Consider the following 12,256-nt stretch of genomic DNA (forward strand, 5'->3'; position numbering starts at 1 on the left):
ATCTTGCATGTCTTTGTGCATTTTGACTGTCAACAAGGAATGGATAATCTATTTGAATATCATTCAAGTTGTCTTAAATATTAATGATCTTCCAAAGCTACAGACACGTGATTTCCTCTCTTGCTGTTCTATACCTTGGTCATTGTATCCTTCCACGCAGAAAAAAATTAATGGATGTTACAACAAGAATAACTAAATCTTTGCTCCTCCTCTCTCTCTCTCTCTCTCTCTCTCTCTCTCTCTCTCTCCCTTCTTCAACCTTTGAGGAAGAGTTTACCACACAAGGACCGAGCAGAAAGGACGGACACTCATTCACTCTTAACAGCATGGTAAATGCGCGAAACAAACATGAAGGAAGCACAGAAACTAATTGTACCAAGCATCAAGAAGAATGCATAGCACATGCAAGCATTATACCCAATGAAGAATGATAGCTGCAAGAAGCCGCTCATGCTTGATCTGGCCAAGAAGAAGATAGAATAACCAAACATAAAAATGGCAGGTGAGCCCCCACACAACACAGATCTGCATCGGAAAGAAAAACAAGTGATGAACATACAGTATATAGTGAAAGGGAGAAAAGGAAAGAATGAACTCCTTTTATTGCTTAAGACAAGCTTTTTACAAAAATAGAATAGCCCAAGCCACCATGCTTCCTTCTTTTTTAAATTCAAATATAAATCCCATCACAGTTCCCCCGTTCAGACAGAGAAACATCAACTCAATTATGCAAAAATTTGAATAATAAACTGATGACTTAGTGAAAATATGATCCAAAAATCCATCAACAAGTTTAATGATCCTTATTTTATAAGCAACTAGAACACAATATGCACAACACGTCCTAAAACCAGAAGACATGCAAGTGTATTGCACATGCAAGAACTTTGCAAGAGGACATACCTCCACCACCATTGATGGTCTTCTGCAGAAAGCTGAATGTACGTCATCCCAACACTCAAGATTGCAGTAAGTAAGATAAGTATGATGAAAGTGACAAACAAAATGCTGGGCAACGTGCATATTTTATAGCCCCACAAGCTTGCATATAAGTGGTGTAACTCGAGGACAACCGCACTACAAGATAAAAGACCCGCAAGAAATATTTGACAAGGTGTTTTTCTATACCATCCTAATGGTGGTATCTCCCTTGGGAATCTTTTTGTTGTAGAAGGTGCTTGAAATTCAGACCTGAAGTGGTACCCAATCACGCCTCCAAAGGCAAGCAACGGAGCAGTTAAAAATATGTGTATGAGAAGAATCACCACAATGGTTCCAAACGGAATTGCAGCTGTGGCCCCATATGACATGGCGATAATATTCAAAATGGAAAGTATCACAAACAAAGGACCCAGGTACAGAATCCCAGTCAGAAGAACACCCCTTTTCTGAAATAGAGATCATTGTTTATTCCAGTAAATATGCAAAATAAATAAATAAATAAAAATAAAAAAGAATGAAATAAATACTAACAAAAGAATCCTCACCCATCCAGTTTCAGCAAACTTATTGTGGAAAGATGATGCGGTGTACCCCCCAACCACAGATGTAAGAGAATAAACGAAGACAAAAGAATTGCATAAAGCTCCACGGTTGTAAGGATAGAGGACACCAATAAATGCGAGTACAAATAAAAAGCAAACCCTGAACAAAAATTGCAATTTGGAGTATACAGTCAGAACTCTGATGTGTAGCATTTTACATATTGATGTATTCTACCATGTCTACTATCTTGGCTCTTAGATGCATAGTAAAACACACTGAAGATTGATTCCATCAGGATTCTAATTAGGCAATTTTGTATTCTAGTCAGTCACCTTACTGCCCAATTTCAAACTATATTTTCAGATACCTTAAACAATATGGCAAATCCTTTCCAATGTATGAAAAAATGGTAAAAATGCTAGGAGAATGATATAAAGAAACACCAGATGAACTCTTGAATAAAGCCAAATTTCAAGAATTCAGGTCTGCCAGGCAGGAAAGAATGGGAAAATTGAAGATTTTGTGAAATGAAAAAGAATATAGAGACAAAGAATTGATCTTGGTGTCTCTTGCATAGTGTTGCTTCACAAATTTGTTAGCAACCAGGCAAGTGAGCACATAATAGGGCAAAACCTGATACGGTGTTCCTTCAGAATACAAACTTTACACTTGTGCAATCTAAAGAATAGCTAATGGACTACTATCTAATAAAAATATGGATCCCAAAAAGCTACTTCAAATAATAAAAGCTAGGATCAGAAAATATCTATAGTAGGTTGAAAATTTGATTTCCCATGAACACTTACACTGTCAGCAGTTGGGTACCCACGCCCAAGACAGCAGAAAACAAGGACATGTCTTGAGGGTATCTGAAAACATCACCATGAATATATTTCCATCCAACCTCTTTATCTTCTTCTTCATCTCCACTGGAACACCTGCAATATACCTCAAGAACATGAGGCAAAACCCCCCCCCCCAAAAAAAAAAAAGAAAAGGAAATTTCTGTGCCTGACCAAATTAAATTCAGCTAAGAGTGAAGCATTCAACATTACACTACTTTCTCAAATCATTCCGGAGACGCCGCATAAAGAGCCCAATAAGCAATCCCATCAAGAGCAAAATGATGACAATCGAATTAACAAAGGAGAACCAATGAATCTGCTGGTGTATTGGAAGTAATGAAGCCCTTGAATATCTAACCATCCTAGTCCCATATGAAGCTGAGGTTGCATTCCAGAGAACTGAATAAGTGAACTCAACATCTAAGTCAGCATCTTCGCTAATATCGACAGCATGATTAGGATCACTGAAAGCACTTACTTCAATGACTCTATCGCCATTATAAAGAACATCAAACTGCAAATGTTTAAACAGATAATACCTAAACTTCCTCTCACCAACAACCCAACTCTGCTCTTCAACTTTACCAATAAAACCCCATAATGGGAGATCATCGTAATACATTTGGAAGTAAAAGTCATTCACAATAGCATCTCTAAACCTCAAAACTTCATCTCTTTTAAGCTTCTTCTTACAAAGGGTCACCCCAGTTTTATCCTCCCTGAAATTTGCTTCATACAAAGTACTACTTAGACGATCACCATTCAACACTTCACCAAGAGTTTCTTTCTTTAAAATTACATTATCTGCAGAACCCATATAAAAATGCTATTAAACACAAAGTTACCTCAGTTCCAATTTCTGGGGTCAAAAGATTAAGCAATAGCCTCTAACCTGGGCAACAGAATGGGAAATTATAATATGGATATGTCTCACTGCACGACAGAATTAAAAAGAACAGATTAAAACTTTGCGCTTTATAAACAATAAAGATACAACTTTTACTGAGCCTACCTAGGATTGTGCAAAGGACCCACTTTGTTAACAAAGAGAGGGACGTGATCTCCTACATTGTACCGGTGATTGGCCGGCGATGAGGTGGCTGATCGCAGAGAGAGGAATACAGTTGTAAAGAGAAAGATTGAAATACTTCCCATTTCTTGTCAATCGAATCATAAAAAAAAAACTTGCTCAGAAGAGCTTACATGTAGAGAAAGATTGAATATAGTCAAACGTGTTGTTCCCATTTTTCTGGTCTCTGAACTGGAAGCTGCAGGTAGACTTCCCAACGACAAGCCGTTTGGCATATTGAATCAGTTAAACGTCACCGTATTATTCCTGACCTGGAGCTAAGCAATTTTCATTGTGGGATTCTCAACTACGTACCACAATTTATTAGAATTTACAAGATAAAGAGTAAAATCAAAGACAACTATCTATAATTTCTCCATATATTTTCCCTCCCTTATAACTGTTAAAAGAAAATATTTCTGTAATTTTAGTTAATATTAATATTTATCCTATTATAACAAAATATCACTGCTCACAGTAAATTATGTTAGAAATTTTTAATGTATTTACCTTTTATTTAAAGGTAAAGTTGTTAAAAGAATTAATAAGTATTTGAATGTTAATATGCACATTTCTTTTTATCAAAGTTCAAGCAATCGTCTTTTAAGTAAGATTTAATTAAAACTCCCCCTCTCTAAAAATGATTTTAGTAAACACATATATATATATATATATATTAATTTTTAAGATTTAAAATTTTTGACACTATTTTTGCCACGTAGAATTCAAGTTAATACATAATTTTATAGTTTTTTCTGTTAATTTATTGATTAATAAGTTACATTCCTAATCAAAACTAACTTTAATTTTAAGAAATAGCATATTTGTTATATTTTAATATTGTATTAACTAATAAATAATTTTTTAAATTTATCAAAAAAATAAATAATTTTCTAATCATATAATAATATATTAATTCTATCATAAAAAATAATATATTAATTATATTTTAGTATTATATTAAGTAATAAATAATTTTATAATTAGATAGCTAATTTTATTCTAAGAAATAGTATAATAACTGTTAAATTAGTTTTTAATTAGATAATAACTCTAAAAAGATAACATTTTAAATCATATTTTTAATATAATATTTAATAATAAATGAATTCTTAATTATATACTAAAATTTTAATTCTAAAAATAGTAATATTAATTACAGTATTAAGTTATATAATATTAAAATTAATAAATAATTTTTATATTATTACATTAATAAGATCTTAAGATTTTAAAAATTAAAAATATTAAATTTTTGAGTAATAATTATAAATATCAAGCTTTGAAAGAGAGCATACACTGCTATCACTCAAATTTTTTAGTAAATATTATTAATTTTTTATTAGCCTAAAGGTTTTCTAATAATTAATTATCCCTCTTAAATATAGATAAAATAAAATTAAGGTTGATAAATTTAAATATATTTATACCATAGGAAATAAAATTTGTTAATACTCACGTATAGTAGAATGTAAATATATATGTGCGTATGATATGTATGTTATATATATATATATATATATATATATGAAATCTAAATTTTTCTATGTGCTTGTTTAAATTTTAATATATAAAATTTTGTTTTAATATTTATATTTATTTTTATATATAAAATTTAATTTTATATATAATTTTATAATTTTTATTAATTTATCATTTAATAAGTTACATTTATAATTAAATCTTGACTGTAATCTTTAGAAATAATAGTTAATTATATTTTAATATTATATTAATTAATAAATTAAATTTTTAATTAAATAATAATTTTAATTTTAAAAAATAATAATAAAATATTTAAAAATAGTTAGTCTGTTGTTATTTTTTAATGTATTATAAATTAATATTAAATATAAATTTTTATTAAATTATATTTATTAATTATATTTTATAATTAAAATAACAATAACGGCTATATGTACGGATAACAATTAGTATATATTTAAATATAATTAAACTTGATATATATTGACTAAAAGGTTGTAAGCATTTTTTTAAATTAAGATATTTATTTGGATATGGAATTTATCTAATAGACGATGGAATTTATGTTTTCAATATTTGGTACAACAATGAAAAATGAAAATTTGATCCAAAAAAAAAGAACGAAAAGAATAAAAATATAAATTACAAAACTTTTCTGCAAGGCAAAAGCAAGAATAGACTGATCCACTTGCCAAACAAAGAAAGATGGCTTGTTCATGGATAGATTACAAGGGCTGGCTGCCTCTTTTTAAATACTCGAAGACAATACGAACAAACAACGATCAACATTCTCCAATACCATAAAACCCATCTTCATTAATTCCCACTAAATGGATTCTTCTTTGTTGTGACCACCATCTCTCCCACTCTCGCCAGGCTGGCTGATCTCTGTCTATTGATTTTATGTTCTGGGCAGAAAAAAGGTCTCTTCTTGACTCAGTGTTCTTCTATCAAAATCTCTCTTTTCTTTTTTCTTTTTGCTATATTTGTTTAGATCTTTGAGACCCTTTTGTTAATTTGATTGCATCTAATTGTTTAGTTCACTATTCGTTTTGACATTGTTGAGTAAATTGGTGGCTTGGGTTGTCATGCATTTGCTGTCCTGATTTGTATTAATGCAATTTGTTAATTCATAGATCTTGATCTTTGAGTTTGTAGTGGGTTTCTCGGTGTCTAATTCTAACGGGGTTTGCACATTTTTTCTTATTTGATGTTCTCCTTGTCATTTATGTCCAGCTTATAATGATGTGCTGTTTAGATTAAGGTTTCAGTTCCTAAATAGTTGCAATTTTTAGGTAACTAGTAGTTATTGTATTTTAGATGTATTATAGATTCTTAAAACACACTGAAGAAAATTTTTTCCTTGCTCTTGAAGACACAATCCTCCTGAAGTGATCAAATACTTTTGTCTTGTAATGGCAGTATGCCATACTAAAATCTAGAACGTATTCAAATTTCAGCCTATCCTCCCTCCTTTCAAAATGCTTGAGATTTCTTCAATTTTTGACCAGTGCCTGACTGCCAATTAGCTATTCCTCTGTATTAAGCAGCTCTAAAATTTACAGATTGGAGCAAACTTATGTCGTAGCTGCCAACAAGCTGCATATGCTGGATATAGATATTAAAAATTTGAAGGGTTCGATCATTTTAAACAGAGCACCTTAGTTTTCTTGATATGTTTTGAAGAAACCATAGTTTCAGATTTGAAGTAATGGAACACCTTCCAGTTGAAGTCATTGGTAATATATTATCTCATTTAGGAGGTGCCCGGGATGTTGTGATAGCATCTGCAACATGTCGGAAGTGGCGAGAAGCCTGCCGCAGACACCTTCACACACTTTCATTCAATTCTAATGATTGGCCTGTGTATCATGATCTGACAACTAGTCGACTGGAAATATTGATAACTCAAACTATATTTCAAACAACTGGGTTGCAAGGCTTGACTATTTTGATGGATGACGTTGAGGAGTTCTCAGCTTCAACAGTTATTGCTTGGCTTATGTACACCAGAGAAACTCTACGGCGGTTGTTCTATAATGTTCGGACTACACCTAATGTTAACATTCTTGAGATTTGTGGGAGACAGAAACTGGAAACATTGGAATTGTCGCATAACTCCATCACAGGGGTTGAACCCAATTTCCAGAGATTCCCTTGTTTGAAATCCCTTTCTCTGAGTTATGTCAGTATTTCGGCACTGGATCTCAGTCTGTTGCTCACTGCATGTCCGAAGATTGAGTTGTTGGAACTTATCAATCCAGAGATTGCAATGTCTGATGCACAGGTAACCATCGAACTCAGCAGTCCTACATTGAAGAGTGTTTATGTTGAAGCAATTAGTTTGGACAAATTTATTTTGGAGGCAGATAGTATTGAATGTTTGCACTTAAAGGATTGTGCTCTTGAGCTATTTGAACTCATTGGGAAGGGAAATTTGAAGCATTTCAAGATTGATGATGTTAGTGTTATACATCTTGATATTGGTGAGACAGTTGATAATCTTGAGATTGTAGATGTTAGCAACTTCACAATTATCTGGCCAAAGTTCTACCAGCTGATCTCAAAATCTTCAAAGTTAAGAAGACTTCGTCTTTGGGACGTGGTCTTTGATGACGATGATGGTATTGTGGATTTGGAAACAATTGCTGTTTATTTTCCACAGCTTAGCCACCTGTCATTAAGTTATGACTTAAGAGATGGGGTGCTTCAGTATGGTTTGCAAGGATCTTCAAACTTGGTGAATGTGGTTGTTTTGGAGCTTGGATGGACTGTAATTAATGATCTCTTCTCGCATTGGGTTGAAGGGCTGCTAAAACGTTGTCCAAATCTCAGGAAATTGGTAATCTATGGAGTTGTTTCAGAGGCAAAAAGCCAAGAAGAATGCCAGATGTTGGCTAATTTCACCTCATCCATAGTTCAGCTCATGAGGAAATACACGAATGTAGATGTGCAGTTTCAGTATGAATAGTTCGTGCTTATTTGGTCATTATTCAAGACTCTTCAAATGGTAGTTGTATTAGCAGATACTCAGGTAAAATTTACACCTTTTAGAGCCTGAGTATTCTTTCCATGCCCTGTAAATGACCATTGGTTTCTTTTTTTCCTTAATGAAAAGTTTTTGTTGCTTCAGCAAAAAAATTCATCTTATTCTCATTCTACCAATGTTTCCTTGTCGATATGCAGACAATCGTAGTATGGTTTTCATTGACTTGGTTTCCTGTGTCCCTTTCAAGTATTGGCTTGCCTTTGATCAACACAGATGTTCATGTGAGGGAATACAAAGATTTGTTTGCTTAATAACAATTGAGGTCTGTTAACCTTGCATCATGGAAAGTCTTTTTTTAATTGTTTGATACATACTCTTTCATCAAGTCTTTGTTAATGTGTTAGGTGTATCTAATGTTTTTTTATCTATATCTTTTATTGTTTTTTAAAGCCATAATAGTAATCCACGGCTCTGTTTATGTGACCTTTTGATGGAAAAAAGGAGGTTATATTGTGTAAATGTGGTATGTAGGTTTCCTCCAGGGGTGTAGGCACCGAGAGCGGTTTTGTACTTCATTATGCATTTTATGTCTTGTTGCACCATTTTTAGTTCCTCATCTAGCATTACCTGAGCTTTGTTTCTCTAGTTGCATATAATAATTGTTACTTTGGAGTACTTGTATTGTATCATTCAAGTTTAAAATTCATTTGGTCTTTTCATAACATCTTGGATGATCATTTCCCTGTTTACCTATTGTAACTATTGGAAGCAGCCTTGTTTACACTGCGATCAAATAAGGGGAACATCGAAGTGAAAAGAACTCAAAACTGAATTTCTTAATTAGGGTCCAATCCACTTGGTCAGCAGAGTGTTATGTGAGAAATGAGCCTATCTTAATTTGCTGTATCTTAGTGTCCTGTGAAGTAGAAAAAGGCCAAATATATATATAGTTTTTCCCTGTTTGGTAAACTAAGTTTCCCATGTATTTGTCAATTGTCATAAGCTTCTTGTTAGCTTTGAAAGATTATTAAAGGAAATATCGGTGACCTTGTTCTGTTTGTACAAATCTTTTTACTTGGTTGGATTTATAATGCCATGTTATCTTAACGTCCTTTAAAGAGGGAAAACTGCATCTTAAGGATGCTTGCACTTGTTTTAATTGGATATTTAGTACAATCTACATTGCATTTTTCATTTTTTTTTCTTTCAATTATAGAAAGTCTTTCTTTTTGAATTGCCACTCACATTCTCAGCTGATATTGTTTCTTTCAACTGCATTAAAATTTTCTTTTTTTAATCATATGCTTCTATACTTCAATAGTTATAATGTTTGTGTTTGAGATACAAATAAATATTAATAGGAAAATATTTAACATATTTTCTTTTATTAATTATTTAGTTTATGTTAAAAATTATAATAATTTAAATGAAACTTGACTAATATAATATTATCTCTTACTATATAAAACATAATAAACTTAAATATAGGATATGAACATAAAATTATACTAAAAAAAAACTTAATCAAGTTTAGTGCAAATTAAACTAATTAGTGGACTAGTGCTTGGTTTTCTGTTAGTCTATCTGGGACAGAACTGGCCAAGCCCTAAATCGGCCCTGAATCTATAGAAGAGATTATCTAGGATAGTTTTCTGTTAGAGGATGTAATCTCAATTCAGTTTTTGAGATCCTTCCAAAAGAAATTATGGGCCTGCCTGATGGGCTGACAATTGCATGGAAGGAGTTACCCAGCCACTCTGAAGAGGTTAATGTCAGAATGAAAACACTGACCAGCAGGAACTTTGACAGGAAACACATACACAAAACACATATTTAACAGGATACATGATTAACCCATTTGATCTCTTTTAGTAATTCTTTGTTTTTCCCCTCTCTTACCTGGAGGTTCTTGTTCTGTAAATGTCAACTATAATATTTTTCTTCTGCTTTGGTTTCTAATGCTGGAATGGAACACAAGATCTCTTCAGTTACAAGCTTTTGGCTACATGTGCCGTCCGAAAGAAAGTTGAAAAAAATCATAAATTCCTGCATTAGACTTTTGCAGAATTGACCAAATTCTGTGTTCTAGCACTCCATGAATGAAGAAAGTCAACTTTTTAACCCTGAATAGGACAGAAAAATATAACTGAATGCATGCACATTTTGTGCAGGCAATTAAAATGGCCAACACCTACTCCATTGTATAGCTGGCTTTTGGAAAATATTTTACCAATTCTAACAACCAAATGTGTGCCAAATTTCAATTATGTTTCCATTTATATACCACAAAGAGATTCAAAATCCGGGATCTATTCAGTTTATGATCATTATTGGTTGTTGACTTATAAAAGTTAAGCCTTGAGATGCCAAGGCTAGGGTTGTAAGTGAGACCCTGTCAGGCTGGAGTTCGACTACATCTAAAAATTCCATCAAGCTTTCAATTTTTGAGTTCAAGCGCAATTCAATGGTATATTCAATTTATCGAGTTTGATTTGGTTCGCCTTAATCTTTCTGAAAAAATGATAAAATAATTAGAACTGAAACTTGATATTAAATTTCGTATTTTAAGCTTAATCTTGGCTTATTAGGATATCAAGCTAAAATAGTAATATAGGACTAAACTCATAAATTTGTCAAGTTGAGTATTAACTCATCAAGCTACTCCTGGAGCTCGAGTCTGATCGGATGTTGATCAAGTTAATCTCAAATGTATTTTGAATCAGTTCTAAATAACTCATGGAATGTCTCGACTCAATTGGATCTTAGTCGAGACTATGCTTAATGAATGAGGGTATTTTAGAATTCGTGTTATGCATTATGGTTTTGTTACAATTTCCATTATGCAAATTTGAAAAGGGGACCATCATAAGCCGTTTTGGTTGCTTCAAAGGTGTTTTAAAATGGGCAAACAAGTTGCTAATTTAGGGTTCAATTATATTTCTGGTAAGGAATAATGCAGGAAACTTTGTGAAAAATGGAGTAGGAGTATAATTTGATAAATGAATAAAAATGGTGGGGAGAGAAGCAGAAGTGGGGTTTTAGCACCCATGTTTTAAACAAGAATTTTGATTGAGAATAATTATAAATCAATCATGACTTTCCGATTGTGCATGTGGTTTGAGTCCCACTAGTAATCATTGGCAGGTATATTTATTTTTTCTCTTGTCAGTGGAAGGTCAAAACAATGTCTATTAGGGGCAGCTTCTCTTCCTGACATTCCCACTTCTTTCTTCTTGATCTCCTGTTAAACTTTGTGGATTAAGTCAATAATGAGAAAGTTGCAGGCAGGGGACAATCTTGCAAACTTAGTTCACGCAACTGCAGTAATGATATAAACTAGAATAAGTTGCAAGTTGGCATAGTTTAACCCAATACTTTATAAGAGCAAGCAAGAATATATATATATATATATATATATATATATAAATGTATTTGATTTTCCATTTTTATGCTTAAGTGACAAGCAATAGTCTTATTCTAGGTTTATACAAAAATTTTCAAAAACTTGTAGAGGTATAATTTCAGACTTGGATTTGATCTAGACCAATCACCTTTCTACAAGCATACAAGCAATCAAATAAGAATTAAAAAGAACTAAAACAGTTGTGTGAGATTGCAAGACTTAATTATGGAATCTACAATCTAAAAAGAAAAGAGAAGACTCATCATATTCTTCCTTGTGAAGAACATGTTGTAAGGTTTATTGGGAACAAAAGGTATATAAGGATTTTTAAAAAAATAATTCAAATACCTATTTTACCTAATCCATGAATGCTACTTCTTCTCTCTTTGAGCTTAACATATATATTTATTTATTTTCCATTTTTTTTTTTCTTTTAGGCCAATCATTGGTGTCCTAAAAGGAATAACTGGTAGAAGTGCATATTACCTACAAAAGGAAGTAGATGAGCACAACATAAAATATTTTCTTCCACCTCTTCTGTGAAAGAAAAGAGGTCATGGGTATATAAACAAACATATTTTTTAAATCATTAATAATGCTGTTGCTGCTCATAGCTATCTAAACCCTTAACTATTTTTAATGTATATTGACTCTTAACTTTTTAATGGGTTTTTTTTTTTTTTTTTTTTCCTTTTGGGTAATAGACTTTACATAATTGAAGGGCAGTTTATTTTTAAAGGATGGTTGTATATATATAGCCCAAAAGATAAAATTTTTGGGGGGCAGGCATTGACAATAAGAAAGCCTTACCTAAATTAAAAGCTTAATTAGAGAATTAAAGGCTTAGAGGAACACAATTTTCTATTTCTATTAAAGGAAAGGGAATCTTAATGTGGCATGGTTTTAGGTGATGACAGGGAATAGATGTTGACCCATCAACAAAGGGGATAATACCAAACAAATCCATCTCAAGAAGTTGG

General features: G+C 32.2%; 2 protein-coding genes across 4 annotated transcripts; one reads left to right on the top strand and one right to left on the bottom strand.

The window, feature by feature from the left end:
- Window positions 1-27: 27 nt before the first annotated feature.
- On the bottom strand, window positions 28-3,677 carry LOC8271910 (transmembrane 9 superfamily member 5). Of its 2 annotated transcripts, XM_048378534.1 has the most exons (7): window positions 3,343-3,677; window positions 3,223-3,263; window positions 2,546-3,134; window positions 2,292-2,423; window positions 1,488-1,644; window positions 904-1,388; window positions 28-525 (listed from the first exon to the last, which is right to left on the bottom strand). In XM_048378534.1, the coding sequence occupies exons 1-7, from the start codon at window positions 3,483-3,485 to the stop codon at window positions 309-311; spliced, it is 1,764 nt and encodes a 587-aa protein (XP_048234491.1). In that variant the 5' UTR covers window positions 3,486-3,677; the 3' UTR covers window positions 28-308. The 2 variants fall into 2 exon arrangements, with proteins under 2 accessions (XP_048234491.1, XP_048234492.1); XM_048378535.1 differs by lacking the exon at window positions 3,223-3,263 and having other exon boundaries at window positions 2,546-3,222; window positions 3,343-3,483.
- Window positions 3,678-5,472: 1,795 nt separating this feature from the next.
- On the top strand, window positions 5,473-8,029 carry LOC8271909 (F-box/LRR-repeat protein At1g67190). 2 transcript variants are annotated; one of them, XM_015722137.3, is made up of 2 exons: window positions 5,473-5,807; window positions 6,450-8,029. In XM_015722137.3, the coding sequence occupies exon 2, from the start codon at window positions 6,596-6,598 to the stop codon at window positions 7,853-7,855; it is 1,260 nt and encodes a 419-aa protein (XP_015577623.1). In that variant the 5' UTR covers window positions 5,473-5,807; window positions 6,450-6,595; the 3' UTR covers window positions 7,856-8,029. The 2 variants fall into 2 exon arrangements, with proteins under 2 accessions (XP_015577623.1, XP_048234584.1); XM_048378627.1 differs by having other exon boundaries at window positions 5,474-5,807; window positions 6,645-8,029.
- The last annotated feature ends 4,227 nt before the right edge of the window (window positions 8,030-12,256 follow it).

Source organism: Ricinus communis, chromosome 8, assembly GCF_019578655.1.
Source record: "Ricinus communis isolate WT05 ecotype wild-type chromosome 8, ASM1957865v1, whole genome shotgun sequence".
Taxonomy (NCBI): domain Eukaryota; kingdom Viridiplantae; phylum Streptophyta; class Magnoliopsida; order Malpighiales; family Euphorbiaceae; genus Ricinus; species Ricinus communis.

Coding starts and splice junctions, on each gene's coding strand:
- LOC8271910 (XM_048378534.1), bottom strand. CDS start 3,485: ATGGGAAGTATTTCAATCTTTCTCTTTACAACTGTATTCCTCTCTCTG. Junction 3,264..3,342: donor GGTCCTTTGCACAATCCTAG/GTAGGCTCAGTA, acceptor TCTGTCGTGCAG/TGAGACATATCCATATTATA. Junction 2,424..2,545: donor CTCCGGAATGATTTGAGAAA/GTAGTGTAATGT, acceptor GGTATATTGCAG/GTGTTCCAGTGGAGATGAAG.
- LOC8271909 (XM_015722137.3), top strand. CDS start 6,596: ATGGAACACCTTCCAGTTGAAGTCATTGGTAATATATTATCTCATTTA.